The following is a 27,967-nucleotide window of genomic DNA, read 5'->3' as shown; positions in this document are numbered from 1 at the left end:
GCGCATGCTCCCAGGGCTGATACTGGAGATGAGATATGATTGGGGCAGGCACTCTCATGCCATGCTTTCCTTTCACATGCATGGCAGAAAGGGAAACGAACTTGCAGACAGGGGAAAAAAAAACTTGCAAGATAAGATGATCAAGGCAAGAATGACAATATCGACCTCATTTCCCCCAGTGCTGTGCAGAGGGAGGAGGGCTTGTAGGGCACAGCCAAAAATCAGGTGTAGAAAGAATTAGAGGTTTTGTTATAATTATTCGGCATAGATATATAAATTTATAAAGTCAGTGACCATTTTTTCCCCAACCATTGACCTTTTCCATGTTCTTTGTGGCTTACCTTTTTTTTTTTTTAAAGGCTAGAAAATAGATTTCTTATATCTTGTTCTATATAGCAAAAGAGCCCATCATCATTTATATATCCAATACTGTCAGGTTAAAATCTTGCTTTAGGCATTTAAGAAAGCTGTAGATCATGTTGGCTAAACAATGAGGAGACTATGATGCTTTTAATGTTGGATATGCACTAAATAAATGTTAAATAACAGGATGATTTGCTCAAGACAGATGGAAACTATGGCAGAAGTAATGGATTTTAAAATCACCATTTTCAGAGAACTTGAAGTTAACTAAGATAAAAACATCTAACAAACTTCTCTTTTCTATTCCAAAGCCCAAAAAACAAACAAAAAAATCCACAAACAAAAATGTTCCTTGTCTTGGAGGTCCTACTACCTTGATAAAAGGAACAGAGAAGTTTCTTGCATTACTAAGCAGTAGGACCCTTGATACACCATTTTATGGGACTCTGGGAAAGCCATATCACATAGGTCTGTGGCAAACCTGATAAGGCTCATCCCCCTTTGGCTTTCTGAGCTGGTGGCCCCATTGGCACATCTGGATATAAAATATAGATAAATCAGAAAGATGCTTATGCCACCAGGTTCTCAGTCGGCTTCTGGGGATGTGGAATGGGAGGAGAGAAGCTTGATAACACTGAGAACTTTAGTCTGGTGCCACATGACACAGGTCATGTCTACCTCTGGCCCCATTTTGGAGCCTGTCTGTTCTCTTAATCGGAATATCACAGGTATGGGGCATGAACAACAAACACCAGTCTAATACCATGTTAAACCAACAACCAGATACCATTCACTTCTTCAGAATGGGAGGAGGAGCCTTCACTAATAGTGTTTCTTGCATTTTCACAGGTAATGCAGTGCTTCTCTCAACGTTAACCAGGGCCCCCACCTTCAATAAAAGGCCCCATAATCTAAGTACATCTGCAGATACACACTCACAAAACTGATAAACAAATTACTCTCTCTGACTCCTGACAACAAACACATAAACCAACTAGCAAAAAAGTGAGAAAACTCCTCTGAATGCTTTAGCAATAAAATGCCAACCTCATGAGGGAGGCAGCCTGGATCAACACTTGCCATTGGGAGAGGCCCTACAAGGAAACCTGCACTGAAAGCAAATCAGGTCTGCTTAGCAGTCACTGTGACTTTGGTTCTTCTACACTTGGAGGATGCAGTCTCCCCAGTTGCATTTTAAGAGTGAGCCTAATTCTACAGGAAATTAGCTTTGCTTTAGTTTGCAAAATCGTTGGTTGGTTTGGTATTTTGTGAGTGGTTAGCTTATCAGTTCACCAGTGTTCACATTTACATGAAATCCCATTATCTGGGATTCTGAAAGCTCCAGGATGAGCGGTGACTTTGTTCCGCCATTGTTATTGATTTCTCCCCCAGAAAGACTCAGCCAGGGAATAAAATCTGTAATAGAGATTCTTATTCTCTGGAACTTTGTAAAAGCCTTTCACCAAAGGTGTCTTCCAGTGTAACTTGGCGGAGCGGTTGGGATCTGGAAATAAGGATAACAAATCCATAACTATGAACTTGATGCTTTTCTAAAGTCAATGTCCACTTATGCACTGTTAGAAATTAAGTCATTAGGAGAATGACATGATTCAGTAAGCAGTTGTTTTCAAATTGGCCAGACAAAGCAGAGCTCACGAAATAAGCGTAAGCACAAGTGGAAATGGCTTATTGTCTTATTCAGTGAAGCTTCTTCAACCAAAAAACTTTATCCTTTAAAAAGCATTTCCTTACCACCCCACCAAGAAAATGGCCTAAATGACTCTTTAATTCTATATCCACAAACCCCTTCCCCTTATTTTGAGCTACTGCTCTGTGGCATGTTTATCCAGGCTGGATAGGAACAGGTGGGTTTAAACAGTCATTGACCAACCAAGGTATCCTAGGCCTGATTCCAAATCATATTTACTGATGACATGGAGACCAAACACTCATGACATAGTTTAGTTTGGCACAGGGCCATAACCTTGGCCCTGTGCATACTCTGAGGAAGAGGCTTACACCTCATAAAAGCTCATCTGTGATCCTGTTTATTTCTGATCTCCTGCCCAACTAATCTGTGACATTCCACTCAAAAGCAAAAGAAGAGTAAACATCTAAATCTAAGGACCTGTGCTCAGTTAACTCGTATCATTGGCTTATGTTATTGGTGACCCATTGTGATCAGGCTGAGTTATGGAATCAGCATATGATATAAAGAATGGAAATGTACTTGACGTGTAAACAGGCTAATGAATGGTTTGTTTTTTTTAAAGAAGCATATAGCTATGTTTGGAAATTAAATGTGGAGATGAGAGTTCCTCTCTGGATTGCTAAAAAAAAAGAATGCCATTGCAGAAAAGGAAAATGGCTACGACCATTCTCTTGAAAGATTGTTTGGCATCGGCTAGCTAACCCATTCTTGCCATGAGAACAGAGCAAGGCTTTAACATACTGACAGGCTAAACCATGTCTGAGGGGAGGAAATGGTGACCTCCATGTGAGCAAGCTCTCCAAGTCTTCAGGGATCTCTCTCCAGGGAGTTCCCTGTGCTGACCCTAAGGCACACAGGTTGACAGAGAGGAAGGGGGAAATCTGAGCTAGGCTGAACATCAACAAAATCTGGAAGAAATTATAATTTTAAATTGGCTGGCCTTTCTCAAAAGGTGAATCAGCAGACATGGCTGAGGGTAAAGGAAAAATTCTGGGGTGGGGGTAGGGGGGTTACCTACAGGCTCACTTATACTGTCAGAGACCACTGGTGATCTGGAATAGTCTCGAGAATAGGATTCTCAAACTAAACTACAAACTGACTAAATTCAGGTGGATTTTATTTTAACTATATGGGGTGGAGGGAGAGAGAAAAAATGTAAGCATTGCATGCATACTAGCTACAAGTGATGTCATTTTTGGCTTTTGTCTTTTTAAAAAGAGCAAGCAGTTTAAACGGTGCCATTTATCCCCCATGAAGCTGTTCCCCAGGACTGTACATATGTAAGCTTCCTGCCATAGAATCACATTTTGATACTTACAGTCCCACCATTTAGCACAACTGCCATCTCAGTGGGCTGATAAACATTGCTTCTAAATGGAGCACTGGGTCGGTTTGCCAGACTACCATTTCGAAATCCTGCAGTTCGTAGAGCTGAGGGAGAGAGAAAAAAAAGGGAGATACAATTTTTTTTGGTGGTTGTTTTCTTCCTGATGCATCAACACCCTGCTCCTGCCCCCACACTGTGCCCTCCCCTCATCACATGCCAGGCTAAAAACAAAAATCACAAAGGAGCTTTGTTCCCAGCCTCCCTTTGTAGTTAATCAGGCATTTGTGGGGTTTGGAAAGTTTGTCCCTAAGTTAGTAAACTGCCTGGCATTTGTGGGAGAGAAGCTTGAATTCCCAGTCCTTGTTACTTGCTGACAACTCTACTCAATTCTGGTTCTGCCCTGCCAAGATTATAGTATGTATCTTCCCTAATACTGTTGATAAAAGATATTATGTCTTTTAGTGCCTACTATGTGCCAACCACTATCCTAGAAGCTGAGGATGCAAAGACAAAAGGGCCCTAATGTCTCTCTGCGTTGAAGGAATTTACAGCCTCCTGATGGAGCTAACACTCTGGAGCTGTTGCCACCGTCCTGGTGCAGTTGACAGAATGCTGGGCTTGGAGTCAAAGGGCAGGCCTGCACAACCTGGGGCCCATGCAGGCCTGATCTAGGGTCAATGTGAAACCTAAGTTCTTTGAAAGGACTAACTTTGGTGTGACCTCTGTATCCTCAGAACCTAGCACACTGCCTTGCACACAATAGGCACTAAATAAATACCTGTTGGATTGGACTGGATTTAAATCCCACCTGATACTATCTATATGACCATGGGCCAAGTCACCAAACCTTTGTCTCAGTTTCTTCATCTGTAAAATGCAGAAATGTCTTCCATTCTCAGTAATTGTTTTGCTAAGGAAATCCTACCCTATAGCCAGAGAGCCTAGGAACAAGCTCAGGGTCACCATGAACTACATGCAGCTACAAGCACCCAAATCATCCCTAGAAGCAACCTGAACTGCAGAGATAGCAGACTTAGGTTTGGGTCAAGGAGCTGAGGAAATAGAGACCCAGTCCAAGAAATACTTGATGAAACACTTTTCCTAAGCATTCGCTGAGAACTTAATTATGTAGCCAACAATTATACCTTTGTACATAGGGAACGAGAGCCGAAGGTTATCACTCAAGCCAGAGGAATATTCAGAAGTAGTTTGCCATTTCCCACAGAAATCTTCTTATTCTTATGTATGTCATCTGTCATAACCCAGGTCTCACACTTAAGTGTGAGAGAAGGCCAAATGGTAAGCTCTTACTTTGCTTCCTAAAGCAGGGAATTGGGGCAACTGATTATTTGGGGAACATGAACCTAAGAATTACTTCCACTTATCTACTAAGTGTCTGAGGCCAGATTTGAACTCAGGTCCTAAGTCCGAGGCCAGTGCTCTATCCACTAGATAGTGGCACTAGACAGTGCCACCTAGCTCTGCCCCTACTGCCACTTATCTTAATCAGAAAGGTATTCTCTGTTTGGCTGTAGGGAAAACCAGGCATTTTGGTTGGTTGTTTACTTGACTGAATGATTGGAGAAGTGTGTCTGTAGCTCCAGAGGCAGCCTGGCTACCAGGAAGACCTGGTCAAGTCACTGAACCTCTCAACATTGGTGGGAGAAATGTCCTCAATTGAAAACTTCCTACACTTGGGAAGCAGGGCTGGATGTTCCCTATACAGATAAATCACAGTCGTTCCTATCCCAGTTTCCAGAGGGCCCAATGGTTTTCATTTACAACAGGCCCGCACAACTTGCAGCCCTCTACATTTTTTGTGGGCTGAATTGAAACTGTTCCCAGTGCCTTGGTGTACCTGCTGCTGTCCAGGTGGCTCTAAAATGCCAACCCTTCCAGAACTGGTTCACCACAGGAACCAGAGTGCTGAAGCCCAGCTGGATCAAGTAAACCCTCTATTGCTTTTGCCTAAAACAATAACAGAGTGAGGCCTTTTCTCCAGACACATCCAAAAAGCAAGGCCCAGAGTTTGTTTCTAACTTGCTGAGTAGCCAAAGTTCCAAGAAATGAGTTAGCCAAGGGATTAAGTGGCAGAGATGAGCCAAACTCTTGATTTCCTCTACAGTGAGATATGAATAATGGTATTGCAGAAGTGGGAGGTCATTATGTCCAAACCTCTCATTACAGTAAGAAAAGTGAGGCCCACAGAAGTAAGATGAGATACCGAGAGATACTCAGAGATACTGGGTGGCCCACAAAACCCCCAAGTGCAGCCTGGACCAGATTAAAATGTAATTGGGAAATATTTAACAAAAGAAATAAAAATACAACATAGATAATGTGAATTTGTGGTTTTCTAAGTCAGTGTGGCCTAAGTTCAGTGAGATCTTCATGCTCTAATCCCCAAACCTCACTAGCTTCTGATCAATTGACATTCATGAAACTAAATATATAATTATTGTATTTGAAGCTCACACCAACTGCCCTCTGAAGTGGACGTTAAAAATATCCCCATTTTATAAGTGAGGACATTGAGGTCTAGAGCAGTGAACTGGCTTGCCCATAGTTACATAGCTAGTAAGTTATCAGGAGAGATTTTTTTTCATCTTTTCATAAAGTTTTAATATTTGGAAAGCGCTTCATATACATTATCTTAGGGATTTTTAACCCAGGACTTCTTCACTCCAAGCCCAATACTCTTTCCACTATGACCCCTAAAAAAACGTACTTTCTTGAAAAAGCACTTCGTCTCATTCCTCTGAAAGGTTAATGTTTAACACGTCTCTAAGGCTTTTGAAGTTGTGATTCAAGGTGCTAGATTTTTCAATGCATTTTAATTTCTTATCACTTCTGTCATACTGGCAGTGATATTAATAAACAGAAGGCTGAACAAAATACTCTCAGAGAAAAAGGAAGGAGACAGAGGCTACTGGAATCAGCTTCATCACCAAACGGCTATAATTTACTCAGAAATATACTCTTTGCCCCGAGAACCTCTCCACCACAACACTGAAGTGTCAAATGGGGAAGGTGATGAGGGAGGGCAAGTGGTCCTCTATCAATCGTATCATGTTAGTGAAACAAGAAGATTGAAACTGGAGATGACCAGATTCAATCAAACAGACTTTGCATGATTCTCTTAAGTCAGAGTTCATTGGCCTGAGATGAGGGCCACAGTGGTATGAAGGAGCCCAAGTGGAGAGGACTTGGGCCCTGGCTCCCTGAAATTCAAGACCCCTGGGGCCTATGCCAAGAATTCCAACAGCTGGTCTCAATTGTGGCTAGGGGACAAGTGCAGGAGGGCCCGGGCCATAGTAAGATAAGATTTCTGTTTTAAGGATTTATGCCTGCGGAGAGAGTGCTCTGCTAGAGTACAGGACACAACTTTGGGCAAACTTTTGAGGTTCCCCCCACTTCAGGAAGTCAACTCTGCACATAGCCAATTGGCAGTCATTTGCACTAATAAAGATACAAGGTGATTCTTAACATAGGATAAATGAAAAATCTAATCCCTTGTGGCTCTTGAATACAGCCAGGGGAAAGGGAGGACACATACCAAGACATCTACTCCCTATTTTCATCCAGTCCAGGGGTCTCACCCTGGTCTGATCTGTCTTCACTGGCTTGGCCCCTGAAGACTATGGATATGGAGAAGGGGCTACCCATGTAAATCTGAATCATAGGCTTATGGAATGGCAGTCTGAGATTACACTTTAGACATCATGTGAATTTTTTACAGTGGAACACTAGGGCTCAGATATGTCATGATTGCTCAAGGAGACACAATGAGGAAGTCAGTAGCAGGACTGGGTCTCCCATGGCCCTAAGAGAACTAAGGCACTGAGTCTGACATATCAGACATATACAGAAAGGGCAGGATGAGCAATGCAGAATTGGGCCTGGCACTGTGGAGATCTATCAATTAGCTCTCAGAGTATATGAGAGAGAGTAAAGCCATTGTCTAAAAATAAATAAATAAAGCAAAGCGAGGGTCCCTACCACTGTCTCAATCACAAGATGGGGATCTTTAGTTCTTCCTATTCTGCCTGAACTAATAATACACCAATGCAATTATAACCTCTAGTCTTTGAGAGATACAGTGAGAGATTGGTTCAGTGATTTTCAAAAGAGTCACACAACTACAATGTGTCAGAAACAGGACTCAAACTCACGTATTCGACTCCTAAGCCAACACTCTATCCATCATGCAAGCTTCCTCTTACAATGGCAGTAGCAGCTAATGTTTAGGAAATGCTTTTAGGTTTGCAAAGCAAGCACTTTATACACATTATTTCATTTGACTTTCTCAACAGATCTGAGAAATAGGAGCTGGCCATTTATTACCTCCATCTGCTAGTGAAAAAGGTGGGATTCAGGTAGGTTAGATGATTTTCACAAGGTCCCCAAAACTAATTTCTGGGGCAGGATTTAACCCAGTTCTTCCTGATTGCAAATTTAGTGCAAGAGGTGGCTCTGTCCACTATGCCACACTGAGCTCAGGGATGCCAGAGAATACATTCTCATTCTGAAATGCATCTAAAGATTTACTGGGTTGGGGAGGAATGATGGGGAGAAACCTGCTTTCTCCTACAAACCTATTCCCATAGTTGGATGTACAACTGGTTACACAGTTCCCCCAGTGCTCACCAAGCAAACCCAGCAATGTGGGCTCTGCCACTGGGAAGAACAAATGATCATTTTGATGGGCTGACTCAGCATAGCCTTCTGCAACTTGTAGGACAGAACATATCTGTGAGTATTCTCCTTCCTACTGAGATTCCCAGTAAGTAATTCCAATTAACATACATTGAATATCAAGTAAGGATTTAAGGTCTCACTGGCTGCTGACTTCTGTTCTACTTTTATTTAACTAAAGGACTTGAAACCACTTCAAACTGCTTAATAGGTCCAGCAAGGGGGGGTATATGGGAAACAGTGCCTTCAACTTCATTGTCCAGTTGACAGACGCCTATAGAAGCCATAGACAAAGCTTGGTTCAAATTACCTGCATTGTGTTCATCCATTGAAAAAGCTTTGTTTTCCATGTAGCTCCGGGGAAGTTGAACGTCCTCTTCAAATGCTGTCTCCCGCATCCTAGGCTGTGATGTGTCAAAGTAGTTGGGTGTATTCTCTTGCTGCGATGGAAGGATTGAGCAGTGTACTTCAGGAATAGCATGGAAGATGACAAACACCCACCCACTGGACACCAGAGCAATGGCCAGGGTGGGATCACTCCACACGTCACCTTTCCTTAGTTCTGCATTGCCAAAAAGGTACATGGTCATCCAGGCCACCCAGATCAGAATGGAGAGGAAGGCGGTAAGGATGAGGCACACTCCATTCTTCTTCCACTTCTTAAATTTCCCACAGAGAGTGAAGAGGGACAAACCCAGGGTCGCCACCAGCAGAACCATGTCATAAATTAAGGCCAATGCAAAATCCATGGGTTCATAGCTGCAGGCTAGCTTTTTATCCCGGACCACATTCAAGACTAGCCACTCTGTGGCAATGATGACCTGGACCAGCATCAGGCATATGGCCATACCAGTGAGATGCCAGCCTGAGGGGCTTTTCCCATGGCGCACCAGCCTCCGGACTCGCCATGCCTGGCTGAGCAAGCATGAGAAGCACAGGGCAAAAAGCACCCCCCACAGGAACCTACGCGCTGAGCATATGGTCTCATCCTCTCGGATAATGAATGCAAAAGTCAGTCCAAACAACCCTAGGGTTCCCAGAAGGAAGAGAAAGTTCAGGCCCAGGGGCCCCTTCTTCTCTTTGTCCTTGATGAATGGCAATCTCACCAGGAGGATCAGAATCAACAGCAGTGTGATGAGGGCCCCTGCCCCTGCCACTGCCTCCACCACGATCCCCCAAATGGCATCCAGGTCGCACAGGGACACGTACTGAGGGAGGAGGTCAAGCCCACAGCCTCGAGAAGTGCTGGCATTCTCTGAGGAGCCATAGCCGATCACAAAGAAGAGGAGAAATGAGAGGACCAGGTGGGTTCTCATTTTTCTCTCTGAAATGGCATAAATTTTTTTAAAAGAAAGAAAAAAAAATCAATTAAAGACTCCATCCTATAAATAAACAAGCTATTTAAGAAATAGTGCAACTTTGAACTATTTTAAAGGGAGCGAGGTCCCCTACTTATTTCAAACCTTCCTTGCTCTTTCAGGAAGGCCCAACCCACAAGGAGCCCATTAGCTTTGCTAGACCTCAAAGCTTATTTTATTAAACATCATTTCCAATTGTTCATCACAGAAAGCCTATTCAATCTGTGATCTATCTGTCTGTGTCTGCAGTGGCATTGAGCTACCTACAACAGCTGCTCCAGTCCTTGCCTGCCCTCCAGCCACCCAGTTAGCTTCAGTCCCAGGAGCTTCCATAAGTAAATGCAGTATTGACCACTTTCTTTGTCTCTGAAGTCGCCCTGAGCCACCTCACAACCAATGAGCCTCAAATCCTAGTCACCTCAGAGGGGCCATAAGGGTCGATGAATTATTTATATTGTATAGATAATAAAAGATGCATTGAGCTATAGGTTGGTTTCCACCCCTCCCCCCAAACCCCAGTGGAACTGGAAAGAAGACTACAGTGTGGGCATGATGATAACAGCTGATAAACAGCTAAGCTCTATCTATTGGATTAAAAACCACTGCAGAAAACAGGGAACCATAAAGAGGGGACTGAAAGACACTATAGCATAGGGGTTACAGGGTTGGCTTTGGGAACCAAGAAGACCGGGGTTTAAGACCAAGTCAGACACATACTGAACTAGCTGTGTGACCCTGAGCAATTTACTTAACTTCTCAGTGTCCCTGGACATCCCATTAAGACCCTACTTTGCACTGGTGTAAGGAGTTTCCACCCCCAATGATGAAATCACAGATTTAGAACCAAACCAGCTCTGGGAGCTGCCCTAGCCTTACCCCAAACACATACTAACTTGAGTTTCCCCTGTGTGAGTATATCATGTGTGGGATTCACAGGATGTTAGAGGTTAGATAAAAGATCTTAAGGGTTAACCCTGAAAGGGACAGTTCAATGGAAAGAGTGGTGGCTCTAGAGTCAAGGGGCCTGGATTCAAATCCTACCTCATTGATGCTTACCAGCCATTTGACCTTGTTGTTCAGTTTTTTTTCAGTTCAGTCCAATTCTTTGTGACCCCATTTGGGGTTTTCTTAGCAAAGATACTGGAGTGGTTTGCTATTTCCTTCTCCAGCTCACTTTACAGATAAGGAAACTGAGGCAAACTGGGTTAGATGGCTTGCACAGGCTCACTCGGCTAGTTAAGTGTCTGAGGCAGCATTTGAACTCAGGAAGATGAGTCTTCTTGACTCCAGGCCCAGAACTCTATCCACTGCACCACCTAACTGCCTAATTTGACAGTGAATAAGTATTTATTATTCCTTGGCCTGGGTTTCCTCATGTGTAAAATGAGGGACTTGGGCTAGATCAGGAGTGAGGAACCTTCAGCCTCAACGCCACATGTGGCCCTCCAGGTCTCAAGTGTAGCCTTTTGACTGAATCCAAACTTCACAGAACAAATCCCCTTAATAAAAGGATTTGTTCAGTAAAACTTGGACTCGGTCAGAAGGCCTAGACCCAAGGACCAAAGGCCACACATGGTTTCAAGGCTAAAGGTTCCCCAACCCTTGACTAAATGGTTCTGGGGTTCTTCTAGTTCTAGGTCTATGCTTTCATTATCTTTTCCCAAGTTTTCCACTATCTCTGGTGAAAGGGGGGCCCCTGATTGAGGAGACTCCATGAGAATTTTCAATTAGTTCTTCTCAGCAGCTGAAGAGGTGACTGGGGCAGACTCCACATTTAATAATTCTCATCACTTTCACAGCAGAGTGCCACGCATGTCGTAAATGACTTACCAACTCTCCTATAGAATTTAATTTCTAAACAGAAAGTGGTCAGGGGCTTTGGGGGGATATCTCACTGAAGATAGAGCCAAAACTAGCAGCTAGGGAAAGCTACTGTGCAGGGCAGGGGTGGAGGGCAGAGAGGAAGTCAAGTGTATTAGGCCTTGGAATGAAAGCTTTTCTAGGTGGAAAGACGGAACCCCCACCCCCACCCCCACTAGGTATGTACCAGGCAGCTGGGTTCAGTGACTTGCCCATTGTTATATAGTAAAAGTCAGAAATGGTATATGAGCACAGGTCTTTCCTGTTGTAGAGGTAGCTAGGTGGCACTGCAGATAGAGCACTAGGCCTGGAGTCTGAAAGACCTGAGTTCAAATCCTGCCAAGACACTTACTAGCTGTTGATCTTGGACAAGTCACTTAACTTGTTTGCCTCAGTTTCTTCATCTGTGAAATGGGGATAATAATTGTAAAGCACTTAACACAGTGCCCGGCACATAGTAGGTGTTATATACCTGTTAGCCATTATTATTACTATCATTCAAGGACACTGCTAATTAGGAAAGGGATTTATTTGGGATAAAGCTGGCAAACACCCCACCTAGTGGCTTTCTAGTTTGACTATTCTTGTTATTGTAGGTACTGAGCTCAGCTGTAAAGGTACCAGTGGGGTAAAGCCCTGGTTGCCCTGCCTCTGTTATGGGTTCTGCCTAATGGCACTAATCTCAATTGGGTCACATCTGAGGATGTCAGGGTAACTAGAGCAGACCCACCACTACCTTACTGTGTGACCGTGAATGAGGTCACTTTTCCAATCGAGGCCTTCCTTTCCCGTGTAAAAAATATTAGATGATCTCTAAGGTCCCTTGTTGCCCAAATCTGTAGAAGGACTACAACTGCATGCAATAAACACTCACTCTTAGTTGAATTTTTCAAGGTCAATAATCCTTTTGCTCCCATTTAAAGTGTTGTCTTTATTCTTCTTTCTCTGCTTGTACTCATCTACCATCAGTAACCTTAAATCCCTCCACTGGCTGCAGTGTTTGTTATCATTCAGTGGTGTCTGACTGTTGGTGACCCCATTTTTAGGGTTTTCTTGGCAAAGATACTGGAGTGGTTTGCCAGTTCTTTCTCCAGCTCATTTTACTGATGAGGAAACTGAGGCAAACAGGGCTAAGTGACTTGCCCAGAGTCATACAGTTAGTAAGTGTCTGAGACCAGATTTGAACTCCCGGAAGAAGGCTTCCTGATTCCAAGCCTAGTGCTCTATCCACTGTACCATCTAGCTGTGCCCAGCTATAGTGTAAAGTCAAAAGAAGACGTAGAAGGCCTGGGGAAGGCAAAAGGACCAAGGAGGATTCACCAGATTTACAAACCTGGCTCTTGTTCAGAGAATTCCAATTCAAGCCAAAAACCAAGTGGAAGCCTGAAAGCTTTGAAAGCCAAATCCCATTACACAGGAACCCTCCCTTCTGACGAAACTAATCCTGTAGCCCTGCTGAAGGAGCCACTCTGGGGAAGTGGAAGCAATACCTGATCTAGAACAAAAAGATCTGAGTTCTAATCCCAATTCTGCCACTTCCTACTCTATGATCTTGGACAAATCACTTCTGGATTCTAAGTGGTCTAGAATAGCTGAAATTCCCTTGCAGCTGCTTCCATCTGTATGACTCATGGATATAAAGCTTCTGCTCCAGTCACAACAAATTCTGATCCATTATACAATTATATAAAACAAATGCTTTCTCTGGGGCTGATTCCTCTGACAGTCATTTTCTATAATGAGCCAACCTGAGGGTTTGCTGTTTGTAATATGAAAAGAGATTAGAGAAGGTGCAGCTCAGTTATTTACATTTATTTTGTCCAGCTCTCAAGCACTAGCCACCTTTCAGTTCTCCTTCCTTACTGTAAATATTCTACCTATCAAACAACTCATTCAAAATCACCCCCCCCCCAGATAGACACACACACACACACACACACACACACACACACAGATTGGAGAAAAGCAACAGAGGTAAAGGCTAGCCATGCTCGACATTATTACTCTACCTTTACTGGGTTTTCTTTATATTTGAACAAGGTAGGGTAGTAACTCTTTGTTTCTAGATCCAACTAAAGGGAATTTCATTTCAAACAATGGATTCATTTGGACAAAATTCCATTACAGCAAATCAATTCAGATATGCAGATATGCCTCTGGGATGTAATGGAGTTATTCTACCCCTTATATAGGTGTCTCAAAAGTCTTCATGGGGTTTTTCAAACTGTTAAAGATTAACAAGATCATTAAAAAGCAAAAGATTTACTTAAAAGCAAGGACTTAAAACAGCAAAATAGACTAATGTAAACAGGCAGCTCAAGCTTTTCAGGAAAGTTGGAAAGATGAGTTAAGTGGATGGTGTATACAGACTATGGACTGGCTTACTACAAAGTGAGAAGCAGGGAAGGGCAGTGGAAAGAGCTCTAGATTTGGAAGTCAGAGGAACTTGCCTGTATGACTGTGAGGAAGGCACTTTACCTCTGGGCCTCAGTGTTCTCATTTAGAAAGTGAGGGGTGTTGAACTAGATGATCTCTTAGACCTTCCAGCCCTAAATCTCTCATCTTATGCTTTCAACTTAATTCTAGTTCCTCCCCTCTGTTAGGTATTTCCTGTTTTTCATATATATACATATCGATTGTTTGTTTTTGTTTGCTTGTTGCCTCTCCTATTAAATTGTGAGATCATTGAGGACAAGGATGGTTTTTTGCTCTTTTTGTATCCCCAGCACTTGGCACAGTACTTAGCACAGGCACTTAGTAAATGTTTATTGACTGACTGAGCTGTTGGGAGAGAGCCTCTGGAAATACCAAATCTAACATTTTAGCCGCCTTCCCAGATGGACCAGAGTGATCTAGCCATAGCATTTGTTTCAGTTGCATCCAAAAGGAGGAGGCACCTTGGGAATCTCTTTTTTCTAGCAGCTGTTTAATAGTCATCTGGGGAAGAGGACACTCCGCCTGCTGGGAATTTTAGAGAGAATTGGGACAAACAGGGAATTAAGTTATGGTCAGTGCTCAGTATGGCACACGCTTCTCAAGGGGTAAATAATAACTCACATTTATATAGTTCTTTTAAGGTTGACAAAGTCCTTCACACACAACATCTTGACTGATCAACAATTCTGTTATCATAGGGGATAATAGTACCTACTTCCCAAGGTTTTAAAGGATTACATGAGATAACTCTAAAGCACTTAGCATAGTGCCTGGCCCAGAGTAAGTGCCATATAAATGAACATTTACTAGTGGTGTGAGTCTGTGCAAGCCACTTAAACCTGTTTCCTTATCTGTAAAATGAGCTGGAGAAGGAAATGACATACCATTCTAGTATCTTTACCAAGAAAACCCCAAATGGGGTCACAAAGAGTAGGACATGACTGAAAATGGCTGAACAACAACTCTTATTATAGTCACCATTTTTCAGATGCAGGAACTGAGGCTCAGAGTGATAAAAATCACACAGTGGGTAAGCCCCTAAGGTAGAATTTCCTTCTAAGTTTTCCAGACTCCAGATCCAGCCCTCATGCTTCCTCTCTGCTGGAGCTGATCACATCTTTCATCACTTCTTACTTCAATTCTGTTGCCTGCTGTATGGGCAGCATCAGCCATGACCTTGGTCTGCCACAGGCACCTATGCAACCTCACCATGGCTCCAAGGTGATAACATGATGGGAAGTGACCCAGGATCAAATACTAGGGGTTTACACAGTATATTCCAACCGTGGCCTATTTCTTATCAGCAAACATTCCACTGACCCAGTGCTTGCTTTCTCACAACTAAGTATAGGCTGGTTTTAGGGAAGGATAAATCAGTCACCTTCCCCTTCTCTGCGTCCCCTCTGTGGAATTGTGGGTACAACCAGTTACCACCAGATTCGGTCGTTTCCTGAAGTTTCTGTCTGTTCCACATGCATGGCATAACTAGGTTCACTCCCAACAGTGACCCATCCTCCTTATAAGAATAACAGTATCACCTTCACAGTGGGCAGAGATCTGGCCTCAGATGTGGGTTCAAATGCTACCTCTGATAGGGACTGACAATGTCCCCCCAGGAAAAATCTCTACCTCTCAGAGTCCCAGGCAATATGTCTGTAAATTGCAGAGCAGATGTAATCTGCCATGGCAGAGGCCTTGGAAGAGGGAGTGTGCAGTTTGCTCGATGGGATTTCTGTATGCCAATGAAATCATAGTTCTGGACAATCACCTTCCATGAATGGAGATTTGGAGTGATGACCCTCTCCCCGCATGCTCGAGAGGACAGCAAGCTGGCGCAGTGGATAGTGTTAGACCTGAGTTCAAGTTCAAATCTGGTCTCAGATACTGTGTAACACTGGGCAAGTCATTTAGCCTCTGTCTGCCTCAGTTTCCTCTCTGTAAAATCAAGATAACAATAACACCTACCTCCCAGGGTTGTTGTGTGGATAAAAATGAGATAATACACTATGATTCTGGGCCTCTTTCCTCTTAGTTGATTATCTCCAACTTTTCCTGCATACAGCTTGTTTGTACACAGTTATGTACATTGTTTCCCCCTTTAGACTGTGAGGTCCTTGAGAGCAGGGACTGTCTTATACCTATCTTTGTATCTCTAGTGTTTAGCACAGGGCTGGAGATAGTAGGATGTGCCTGAGATCCCCAACCCTTCGAAGGTCCCCCAGCTGCATGGGTTCAGGGCATTTGCACTTGTTGATCCACCTCTCCCCTCCTCTTATTTCAAAGTTCTGCCCCTCTTCTGGCATTCCAGCTAGTCACTGAGCTAAAGGAACATATCTATCAGACCTCCCAGGTTATCTGGAAAGAGGAGTATCCTGCCAAGTGGCTTTGCTTCCTGCCTGCCTCACACCAACTATAGAAACTTTGTCACTTCCGGTCCTTTCCTCAACAGGGTCCGAAACTTTCTACAAAATATTCATCATGCCCCACAGGGATTCCGTTCTTCCACCAAAATCCCTCACAGTTCAGCCAAGAACAACCCTTCAAATTTCCCATAGCAAAGGCCACTAGAGTCAGGCCTGAAGAAAAGTTATTAGGTGAATTGAGTTACAGTGCAGGGTTTCAAACACCAAAGGACACAGCCCAAGAAAGGTAAAGGAGTCCATTCTCTACTCCCAGAAAATAGGTGGGTACAGATCTAGCTCCAGGATCAAAGACCCTAAGATCCCTTCCATAATCAGAACGTAAGGTTGGTGGTAGAGGGAGACAACAACAAATATTGTTGTGTTATGCCCGACTTTTCATGACTCCATTTGGGATTTTCTTGGAAAAGGTATTGGAGTGGTTTGCCATTTCCTTCTCCAGCTTATTTTACAGATGGTAGAAACTGATGCAAACAAGGTTAAATGACTTGCCCAGGGTCACACAGCTAGTAAGTGTCTGAGGCCAGATTTGAACTCAGAAAGATGGCCCAGTACTTGGATCTATCTCTACCCTGTGCTAAACACTAGAGATACAAAGAAAGGCATAAGACAGTCCCTGCTCTCAAGAGCTCACAATCTAGTGGAGGAGACAATGTGCATGCAATTGTGTATAAGCAAGCTGCATACTGTAAAAATTGGAGATAATCAACCAAGAGGAAAGCATTAAGGGAGATTCAGAAAGGCTTTACCCAGGACCTTTGATTCCAAATGCAGGGTTCTTTCCACTGCACCACACTGCCACCAGGGGGCAGTCAATTCCCCGAACTGCGGCTGTGTTAGAAATGTCCAACGTCCTCTATGAAGTACCCTGTGCAGTAGATAGGTGGCAGAGTGGACAGAATGTCTGACTTGGAAGCAGGAAGAACTCAGTTCAAATCCTGCCTTAGTCCCTTACTGGTATGACCTTGGGCAAGTCACTTAACCTCTGTTTTCCTGAATTTCCTCAACTGTAAAATGAGGACAATAGCTTCTACCTCCCATGGTCATGCAATTCAAATGACATAGTAATTGCCTGGCACAGAGTAAGTGCTATATAAATATTAGCGATGATGATGATGTATGGGGGACTTGCTGCCACCACAGCCACAATGCACCTCCCTAGATTACTCTCAACTCCAACATTATTCCACTGACTCACCTTGTACCCTCCCTTCCTCACCTGCCAAGTATAGGCCAATGTGAACCAAGTATACACCAATATCTATAGCCTTGTTTGATTACCTTATATGTCCTAACTGAGGTGCTGGTTCCAGCAGTCCAGGAACTTCCGGGAGAGTTGCAAGGGCACATCATATGCAATACTGTAAAGTGTTAACTTTTGGAGGCAGCTGCGAGGCTCAGTGGAGAGCTGGGCCTGCTGTTCAAATCCAGCCTCAGATACTCACTAGCTGTGTGACCCTGGTAAAGTCTTCTTCTTAACTTCTGTCTTAATCCACGGCAAATGAAACGGCAAACCACTCCAGTATCTTTGCCAAGAAAACCCCATGGACAGTATCGTCCATGGGGTCATGAGGAGTCGGACAAGACTGAACAGCAACAAAGCACTACCTCCACCTTCTTTCATATCTGCCTCCTGCCACAACCATTTTTCCCTATTAATCCATCAAATTGCATTTATTAAGCACCTATTACGTGCCAGGTACTGAGTTAGGCACTGGGGATGAAGACAAAAAGAAAACACATTGTGCTTTCAAGGAATATACGTTCTATCAAAGTAAACAAAATGTACATTATAATATAGACAAAATGTATACAAAGTAAATATAAGGTAATTTACCTTGTATTATTTCCCTATAATTCTGGCAATGGTCAAAAAAGAACAGGATAGGGCAGCTAGGTGGCGCAGTGCATAGAGCTCCAGCCTTGAAGTCAGGAGGACCTGAGTTCAAATCTGGCCTCAGACACTTGACACTTAACTAGCTGTGTGACCCTGGGCAAGTCATTTAACCAGTTTGCCTCAATCCACTGAAGAAGGAAATGGCAAACTACTCCAGTTATCTTTGCCAAGAAACAGTATGGTCCACAGGGTTACAGAGTTGGATATGAAAGAACAAACAATAATCCCCAGATCTGCGTTCAAATCCTCACTTAATTTCCACACACATTCCTCATCTGTAAAAAGAGCATCTCTAAACTCCCTTCCAGCTCTAAGACCATGTCTTTTGATCCTGAGTCCCATGATTTTTCCACTACACAAATTCCTGTTTTTGTTGTACCTGTATGCATGAGATTGAGTCGTGTTGCAGGACTGCTCAATGTTACCAAAATACAATTTTTAAAAGTCAAGTCTTGAGTTTAACTCTAAAGGTTATGGGGGGCCCTTCCCTAACTTTGGGGCATGACAATATACCCTAATTCTATAAGTGCTTAATACTTTTCAAATCCTACTGAACCTCACAATAAACCAGTAAGGGAGGGCTGGTAACATACTTCTCAAGATACTGAGGCCCAGAGAGATGACGTGACTTGTTCAGGTGACAAAGTCAGCACCGCTGCAGAACCAGCACTAGAATCAAAGTAGTGACTTGAGAGTCCAGAAACACCTGAGTTCCACTCCCACCTTTGACATTTAATTGCTCTGTGATCCTGGGCAAATTATCTCTGAGAGCCTCAGTGTCCTCATCCATAAAATGGGGACAGTAACAGGGTTGTCTGTGAGGCTCAAATGAGATAACAATATATGTGAAGCACTTTGTACATTTTAAAATGCTCTACAAATGCAGTTATTATTGTATAGAACAGCCTTATAGTATCATTACTAATAATCATAACCGCTCCCCATCCATAAAATAGTTTGAAGATCAAGGATTGGAGAATGAAGTCAGGAGGCAGTGTAAATTACGGCTCTCCCTGCCCCCCCCCCCAAGCCCCATCCTCCCCAAAGAGATATTTGAATTACTTCAAATGGAGGGGAAGGGACAAGAGTTCCTCCCCATCTCTTCCAAATTCCCATCTCCACACCCTCATCAGGCATGATGGATATGCCTGATATCCCATGGATATCCCAATGGCAGCCAATTGTAGGTGGTGATAGAAGGAATATGAAGCAACAAAAACAAGTATCCTATGGAGCTTCAAAAGGTGTAATACATTAAAATGGAAAACCAAGCCAATACATTCAATTACCTTTGGTAAGACCTAAACTCCTGGACACCGGAACTGAGCTGAAACTGCTTTAATCATCCTTTTTTAAATATACACACTGGAAAGAAAGATCCACAATTAAGTGATAGGTCACACATGAGAGAACTCAATTTCCTAGTGAGCTGTGGTTCTCTGAGCTTGTAAGAAATGCAGTAAACAATCCTTCAGAAGAGGGCTCCTTTAACTGCCCTGTCAAGACACCCAAATGATGCCTCTAAGCATGCTAGATGGCTTCAGGACAACAACCTTTGTTGCCTTCTGGCTCTGCAAATGCTCCCTGTTCTGAGGTTCTGTGCTTCCCATTCTCTCTCTGTGTTTCTCCACCCTCCCCGAGGCATCTCTCTCCCCCTCAAATACACACATAGTATATTTCATTCACGTCATGTAACCCTCATGTGACTGAGCTCTTCTAGACTGGCCAGTTACCATGGAGATGGTGTTACATGGATAACCCACCAGGCTGTCAGTCCATCTCTTGTTTCCAATCCTTTGCCTTATTATAAAAGAAACAAGGAATCACCAGTAGAAATGGAAGATCCCTTTAAGTCAGGGGTTTCTTAACCTGAGAATTGTGAAATTTAAAAACAAGTTTTTTATAACTATATTTCAATATAACTGGCTTCCTTTGTAATCCTGTATATTTTATGAATTTTAAAAATACTCTTCTAAGAAGGGGTCTATGGTCTTCACTAGACTGACAGAGGGATCCAGGACACAAAAAGGTTTAACCCCAGCTTTAAGAGAACATGTTCCTCTAGAAAGACTAATGGTCCCAGCGAAAGGATGGAAACAAGGTGATTTTCCCTTTGGGGAATCTTAGAACACTGAGAGTAAGATACGCAGGCACGGATGGGGTAGCTTTGGCTTTGTTGAAGTACCAACATTGATGGGGTGGGGGAGGCAAAAAGAGGAAGTTGTTGTTCAGTTGTTTCAGGTGTGTCCAACTCTTTGTGATCTCATTTGGAGTTTCTTGGTAAAGATATTGGAGTGGCTTGCCATTTCCTTCTCGGCTCATTTTACAAATGAGGAGATTGAGGCAAATAGGGTTAAGTGATGAGAGGATAAGTACCTACTATATGCCAAGCACTATGCTAAACATTATAGATATTAGCTCAATGAGCTATTAAAATACAGTTCCATAGCACTTTAAGGTTAAACAATCCTCAGAAGCATGGATAATTACTTTTATACCCACTTTACAGAATGGGGAAACTAAAACTAAGATTAAGTGAATAAAAACTAGTATTGACACCTAGATTCAAACTCAGCTTCCCCAACTCCAAATCCAGTGTTCTCTTAGGGTGGTATGGTGGGAAGAGTCCTGGATCTGGATTCAGAAGACCTGAGTTCAAATCTTATCTCTAATGCTTACCACCTGTTTGACTCTCCTTGAATAAGTCTTAATCTCCTAAGACTTCATTTTCTCCCCTCTTAGATAAGAACTAGATGGTCAAGTTGTCTTTCAGGTCTGTTCAGACCTCAAAAGCTCTCTTCAAAGTCTCCTCTACGTTGAAGACAAAGCTATGTCTTTATCTAGATAAATATATAGCATCCTAGGATAACACACAGTGTCACCCCTCCATGTCTAGAGAAAGACCTCTTCACTTGGGGTTCATAGAAGGTTTATGGATAGATTTCATGGGTCCATGAACTTGGATGGGGAAAAAAATTACATCTTTATTTTCACTAACCTCTAACTGAAATTTAGCATTTCTTTCAATTAAAAAACAAAACCAAAAACATTCTAACAAAGGTTCCTGTGTTTCCCTGGACTGCTAAAGGGTCCCAGGACACAAAAATAGTTAAGAACACTTGATTTAGACCAAATCACCCAGAATAACAGTAGCAGAAGCCAGATATCAGCTTTCTCTTAAGAAATGAGTACTTGAGTCAGGTTAAATGCTAGGTCCCTCCTTTCCCATAAGTGATATTGATCCAAGCTAAAGAAGTGTTGTCTCCAGAGAGGCTTTTCCCCCAAAAGGGGTGAATTCTTTACTTGGAGTAAAATAGCCAGTTTCCTGCTCAGTCAGGTGTCCTCCTAGGACCATGAATTCCTGCTCCAAGTTAGAAAAAGCCCTAATTCTTTAAAGAGCTGAAACCACACTTTTAATGCCTAGTTTGGAAAAGTGAAGTTTTGGACCTCTTTCTTAAACTTTGGCATACTTAACAATAAGAGATTACAGTTCCCTGAATCTCTATAGTGGTTAAAATTTTTCAAAGTTCTATCATATTGATCTTCCCAATGATCCAGTAAGGAAAGGCTGTTATCATTAGATTATAAGCTCCTTTAGGGGAAGGACTGCCTTTTGCCTCTTTTTTGTATCCCTGGTGCCAGTGCCTGGTACATAGTAGGTACTTAATAAATGTTTACTGATTACGAAGGATTAAGAGGAAACTGAGGGGAAGTGACTGTAAATTTCAAAGCTAGTCAGAGACAGAATGCAAATGCTAAAATCCAAGTCTCTTGATTCCTAGTTCACTAGTAGTCAGTGAGACAATTTAAGCCTGATATCCTCAGCCCCATTCAAAAAAGGAGTATGTTAAGCCTTGATTAAAGGTCTAGAGGCAGCTAGGTGGATCAGTGGATAGAATACTGGGTCTGGAGACAGGAAAAACCACTGTAGTATCTTTGCCAAGGAAATCTCATGGGCAGTACTCGCATGCTGGTCCATGGGGTCATGAAGTTAGATAAGAGACTGAACAACAATAACAAAAGTCCTTCATTCAATTAAGATTTGTTAATAGCTTACTATGTGCCAGGGGCTAGAGTCCGGGAGAGCACTTTTAAATCCCAGCTGAGACACTAGCTGTGTGACCTTGGACAAGTCACTTAATTTCTCTCAGTTCAGTTTCCTTATTTGTAAAATGCTCTCCAATGTCCTTGCCAGCTCTAAATCTATAATCCTAGGTGCTAGGTGCTGGATATACAAAATAGTCCCCCTAGTCAAGAAGGTTATACTCCAGAGTGTTCTTGTTGCCTCCTGAATTCCTTCAGGTTCTAGCAAAAGTCCTACTTTCTGTAAGAAGTCTTTCCCAGATCACACTTTGTGCTAGTGCCTTCCCTCTCAGATTATCTCCATTCTACCCTCTATATAGCATGCCTGCACATTGCTGTTTGCATATTGTCTCCCTCATTATTCTAAGCTCCAAGGGGTTGTCTTTTGCCTTCTTTGTATCCTCAGCACTTAGCACAATCCCTGGCATATATGATGGGTACTTAATAAATGCTTATTGATTTTACTTGGCTGAAATATTTAGTATCGAATAGTAAGCTACCCAAACCACCAACCCCAAATGCACCAGCTCTCCAGGGAAAGAACAAAGAGTTAAGATGGATCTCTCCTCCAGAGGGCCCCGTATTTTCATCTATCACATCAGTCCTGTGGTTTTAGTCTTTACTTGTCATTGTAGATAACAGTCAGCAAAAGACTTTAGGGCACAAATTCAGCTGGGCTGAATCACCGGGAGAATTCGTTACACCCTTTCCTACCATTCATTTCTTAGCTTCCTCACAACCAATTTATCTCAAACATGGGCAAAGCCTAACCTACTCAACTCCTAGATTTAGCACCAAAGAAATCCCTTTCGGTATGTAAATACAGTTGTGAGAGTGTCTCCATGAATATGCAAAACAGCCTCAAGCCTGTAAATAAAAGCAATCATTTAAATGCAAATGATATTCCAGACCATTTCATTCAGGGCTGGCTGGTTTCCCTAGGTTGTGATAGAGAAAATTCTACCAATTTTGAACGGCAGTTATGATAGTTCGGGGAGGGGATGTTAATTTGTTCTAAATAACTCGTAACATGGTATCTAGGTTCAGGTTTTCTATAAGATCCATGGAGCATGCTTTGGGAAGGGCAAGAATCAGTCAGGCTGGGGTGAGAGGTGCACAACCATTGGGGCTTAATATATCTTTGTCTGTACATCACCCATTAGTGCCAACCGAGCACCTCCTCAGATGATGGAGATTTAAGCCCATTAATTCTGCATCCAGACACCAAGCCAATTGGCACAGAGCGGTGAGGAGGCAGTGGGGCAAGTCTGAATAAAACCACCACCTACCTCTCCCAGTCCACTGCTATAGCTACTCAGGGTTGCTCTGAAGTATATCAGACTCCTGGGGAGCTTCAGGTCTTAACAGAAGCAGAAACAAGGGGACAAATTGCAGAAAATGTCGTCCTGTTATATAATAGTCTGCCATTGAATGGAAAATTCCTCACCATCTTTAGCATGTAGTTTCTGAAACACTCTTTAACATCTGTGCCTCAAAGTGCTGATACTTCTTTTTACTCTCTAAACTATCCCCTTACTTCCCCCTCTAAGTGCCATACTTCTTTACTTCTCTTCTGGCTGGGCATCCAGCACTCCATCTGGCTCTAGTATACAGTATCATCCCTTCTGACTTAAGCCCCAGGGCTATGAATAGAGAGGAAGAACAATTTGCACAGTGGTTCGAATACAAAATTGGTTAGGGACTGTTGACTCAATAATAAGACTCAAATTTGCATATCACTGCATACTATTTGCCTCGAGTCAAAATACAGACTCTCCCTCTAATTTTCCTACATCTCTCCTCCCCCCCCCATTTTAAAAAAATTTCCCTCTGACTCTTAGGTGCTACGGGTCAAGTTCAGGGGCCCATTGAACAGAGAGGAGGTTAACTGATTTGCTGTGGGTCACACATCTGAAGGGGGCCTTTCCTGGCTGCATACGAGGCCAACTCTATCCACTACTCCTTACAGCCTATCCAATAAACATTTGTGGAGGGTCTTTTTTTTAGAGACTGAGAACTCACATATATGGCTGTTTTCTCTCCTTATTTCTGTGTCCCTCTCAAGATAAACTAAGGAATAAATGCTGGGCCTGAATCGCTCCTTTCTCTACATTCCAAAGGACACTTAGTAAGATAGTTAAGTGTTATGGAAATAGCATGGAATTTGGAGTCCCAGGACGTGGGATCAAACCCTGGCACAGCTACTTAAGAGTCTTTGTGACCCTGGGTGTCATTTAACTTCTCAAGAGCTTCAGAGCTCCAAAATGAAGGCACTGGACTGACTAGAATATGATCTCTAAGATCATAAGCAGGAAAGCCAGCTCTTTCAAAATTTTATGGCTGATAGCCCCACTGTACTATGACCCGGTCAAAGGATATCTGGAATATTGTGCTCAGTGGCAGGAAGGCAAGTTTCCTCTTGGTTTCAGAGATGATCATCTCTAGGGATTCTCCCAGCCCCCCAGTATTGACCAGAGGCTGGATGCAAATAAAATCAAACAATATTTGTTGATCAATTTCTGTGCTTTTCCTTCTGACTTAGATAAGCTTTCCCAAGAAATGTAAGGAGATGGAATACATGGAGGAGTCAAAGAACCTGACCACCCTAGGGTCCATCCAAAGAGAATATCAGCTATATTGACAGGTTTTTTAGAACCATTTAAGGGAACTTTAAAGAGCTGGAGTGGGGAGGAGTGAAACCTCATTGGACTCTGGCCCACATATGTCTCTCCACCCCAAACCTGGGGAGCTGAACAGCGACGCAGAACTGAGTTGGCAGAGGATGGTGGGGGTCCTTGGGCTCAACAATTCTGCAAAAAAGCAGGGTTTTTTGAGAAGCTGAGGTTGGCCAGTACTCCCTCCCTCCCCCATAAAGGTCCCGACCTTCCCAATGCAGGCAAACATTTCCAGACACCGTATTCTTCAGCCAGATGTACTATTGTATTCAATGACCTTCTCTCCGTCTCTTCTCTACCCCCCCCTTTTTCTCTCCCCTACGTCCTTACTCTCCCCTCCTCCCCCATCTAGTAATCGTTCTCTTTAGTTATCTGGAGAGGCACACACACTTACACACAACCCAAAAAACAACAAAACACCAAAAAACTGAGAAGACAGCCACACATGTTTGAGTTCTAACCTTCTCCCCACACCTAACCCCAGGTCTTTCTGGGCTCGGAGCTCTGGCAACCCGCCGCCAGCCCCCAAGCCCGGACTGTAGGCTGCAGTCTCCTTACAAGCTCCTTCCTTAAAACTCTCCTCGACACATCCCCAAGGTGCTCTTCTGATCACGACAGTCCCTAAATCCTCCAGCTCGGCTTTTTCCCCTTTCTTTTCCAATTCTGCATTAGTCCGTCTCCAGCCCCGGTTTTCTGCTGTTCTACGGCCCCAGTTTCTCCGCTTCTCTCGGGTCCGCAGTGTCTCCCTTCTGGACGGTGCGGAGCACGTCCCGCAATAGCCTTCCTTCTGCAGGTGCGGGCCAGGCACTGGTTTTCAATGAAAGCCAGTGAATGCCTCCCCTCCTGTGAGCCAAGGATGGACTATCTGACTGCTTTCCTCCTAGAGCTTCAATGAACTGACCTCCGCTCCAATTCCTCTGCAGGAGCTCCCCCCGCCCCCACTTCATACCCAGACCCTCCCCCGCCTTTCCTGAGACAATCACCCCCAAGCCTGGCCCCGCTCCGCCCTCTGCGGCTCCTCTCCAGACGCTGCCTTACCGGGGCCTCCTCCCCGCTCCCCAATAATCCTTCCCGCACCCCTGGTTGGCTCACCCACTTCTTGAGGCGGCCCCTGGACGGCACAGGGAGATCAACACCCTTTGGGATGGGGGAGGCTGCACAGAGCTCTTCCCGCTGGAGAAAAGTTTCTCTGGGGCCTGGAGAGCCGCACCCCCCCTCCCCCCGCCATCATTCCTGTCCTCCCGCCTAGGCTGAACCCTTTCTCCGCAACCGCATCGCACTTACCCGCACCGGCAGCCCCACAGCCGGACGGATTCTCCAGCTTCTCCAGCAACCGCCACTGAAGTCACATTTCTGCAGAACTGTCTCCCCTTCCCCTCCCCTCCCCCCACCCCCTTAGTCCCGGCTCCTATTTCCCCAGATGCCCTCACTGCATGACCGCGCACGGCCCCCCTGCGCCCTATTGCCGCTACTGCTTACTCCGCCCGGACCCTCAGGCTCTGGCTCTGACTCTGACTACGGATATAGCTCCGTTCCAGCGGTGGTCCGGGATTTCGCCGTCAGCAGGGTCCCCCTCCCAGCACCCAGCCTACCCCCGATCCTCCCTCCCAGCTCAGCCCCGCGGGCGCCAAGCCCGGCTCGCTCACTGGCTTTCCCAAAGCCCCAGCTCCACCCCCACGGCCGCCCCTTCCCCCTCCAGCCAGTCCTTAGCCCCAGCGCGGTCTGCGTGTCCCCCGATGTCTAATGTAGCTGCATACTCCTTGACCCCCTCCCCCCAACATCCTCTCGCCGCCCCAACTGTGCACTCGGCCCGTGAACCGTCGTCCTCACAGACACCAACACACACAAAGGGTGTAGATGTAGATCTCACTGCTCACGGGCACACTCGGAGGACAACGACCCACAAGTACCCTTAGGCATTTCTCCCACTCCCCCCCTGCCCAAACCCCATAAACTCGCGCGTAGGGGCACATGGAGCACACACTTACGTGTGTAAATACACGTACCGTATGCGTTAGTGACTGAAAAAACAATCTGAATGAATTACACAAAGCACTGAATGCACATAGCTCAGACACGTGTCCACAGGATCTTAGATGTGGAATTGGAAAGGACCTTAGAGGCCAGGCCGGCTTGTAATACACTTCCCCTACCCACGATTTTACAAATGAGGAAAATGACTTGGCCAAAGTCACACAGGTAATAAACGTGGGGAAAGGATTTGAAACCAGGGCCCCTGCTCTATGCTCAAATACCCATCTGCACCTTGTGCTCTGTGTCAGGAGCCCAAAGGGAAAAGAGGTGTCAGGGAGCTTTGTCACCAGAATTATTTAGACTAGACTTCTATCTTTCTAACTATCCTGCATAGTTCATCTGTTTGAAGGCAAGGTGGATAGGTCAGGTGATCTTATGTAATCCTTTGTAGCTTCAGAATTCCAAGATTCTCTTGTCCTAAACCAATCCAATACTGTTGAAGGAAGGCTTTGGCCTCGGAGGAGAGAGCTCTGGGCAATGACTCGTTTTGATCAGTGGCCAGGGGGATGGGAGATGGGAGATCAAAGAAGATAATGTCTTTGGATCCAAAATTAATACCTTTTTCAAATCAGAAGCCAGCAATCAAACATTTTTTCTGAGCCTCTTCCTGCTACCCCCAATGCAAACTTTAAGAGTAAAAAAAAAAAGTATAATTCTTGGTTTCCCTTAACCACCCCAACTAGAGTTGTTTAAAGATGTTGGACAACCTACTGAATGAGGTGGAGATCTTCTTGTTCAATCAATCAATCAAAAAGCATTGATTAAGGCTTTATTGTGTTTCTGGTGCTGTGCTGAGTTTGTTGTAGGGGGCGAGGAAGGAAAGCTTAAAAGTAGCCGGTGCTCTCAAGAACCTTACATTCCTTTGGAGACATAGCATGTAAATAGTTAGATATTGACAGTCACAGTAGAGAGGTAGTCTCAAAAGGGAAAGGCATAAATACTTGAGGGGATTGGAAAAGGCCTCCTTCAGGGCTGGAGAACCTGGAATTTGGGATTCGCTTTTGTGGGAAAGTTGAGAAAGGGGGAGTCTTTAAAGAACATTCCTCAGTAGACCTCAGTTCCTTCATTTATGAAGTGAGGGATGTTGACTAGCTAGGTTACAAAGTTT

At 44.0% G+C, this 27,967-nt stretch overlaps 2 protein-coding genes across 4 annotated transcripts in view; one reads left to right on the top strand and one right to left on the bottom strand.

Moving 5' to 3' along the window:
* The window catches only part of LOC114052062 (IQ domain-containing protein K-like), a 138,516-nt gene extending 134,581 nt beyond the window's left edge, over positions 1-3,935 (top strand). Inside the window, exon 10 of the transcript XR_003570217.1 lies at positions 3,864-3,935. The gene's annotated coding sequence lies outside the window, so the exon portion shown is untranslated. The remainder of the gene's footprint in view (positions 1-3,863) is intronic.
* LOC114052060 (G-protein coupled receptor family C group 5 member B) lies at positions 296-26,197 on the bottom strand. Of its 3 annotated transcripts, XM_027874476.1 has the most exons (5): positions 26,110-26,182; positions 19,357-19,432; positions 8,407-9,420; positions 3,393-3,505; positions 296-1,867 (listed from the first exon to the last, which is right to left on the bottom strand). In XM_027874476.1, exons 3-5 carry the CDS (start codon positions 9,410-9,412, stop codon positions 1,823-1,825), a joined length of 1,164 nt encoding a protein of 387 aa, XP_027730277.1. In that variant the 5' UTR covers positions 9,413-9,420; positions 19,357-19,432; positions 26,110-26,182; the 3' UTR covers positions 296-1,822. The 3 variants fall into 3 exon arrangements, with proteins under 3 accessions (XP_027730277.1, XP_027730276.1, XP_027730278.1); XM_027874475.1 differs by lacking the exon at positions 19,357-19,432 and having other exon boundaries at positions 26,110-26,197; XM_027874477.1 differs by lacking the exons at positions 19,357-19,432; positions 26,110-26,182 and adding an exon at positions 25,918-25,996.
* Between the last annotated feature and the right edge of the window lie 1,770 nt (positions 26,198-27,967).

This window comes from Vombatus ursinus, unplaced genomic scaffold, assembly GCF_900497805.2.
Source record: "Vombatus ursinus unplaced genomic scaffold, bare-nosed wombat genome assembly UNPS02014807.1, whole genome shotgun sequence".
NCBI lineage: Eukaryota > Metazoa > Chordata > Mammalia > Diprotodontia > Vombatidae > Vombatus > Vombatus ursinus.
This window is presented reverse-complemented; position numbering and strand designations above follow the sequence as displayed.

Coding starts and splice junctions, on each gene's coding strand:
- LOC114052060 (XM_027874475.1), bottom strand. CDS start 9,412: ATGAGAACCCACCTGGTCCTCTCATTTCTCCTCTTCTTTGTGATCGGC. Junction 3,506..8,406: donor AATGGATGAACACAATGCAG/GTAATTTGAACC, acceptor TCTCTCCCTCAG/CTCTACGAACTGCAGGATTT. Junction 1,868..3,392: donor TTGTGCTAAATGGTGGGACT/GTAAGTATCAAA, acceptor CCTTATTTCCAG/ATCCCAACCGCTCCGCCAAG.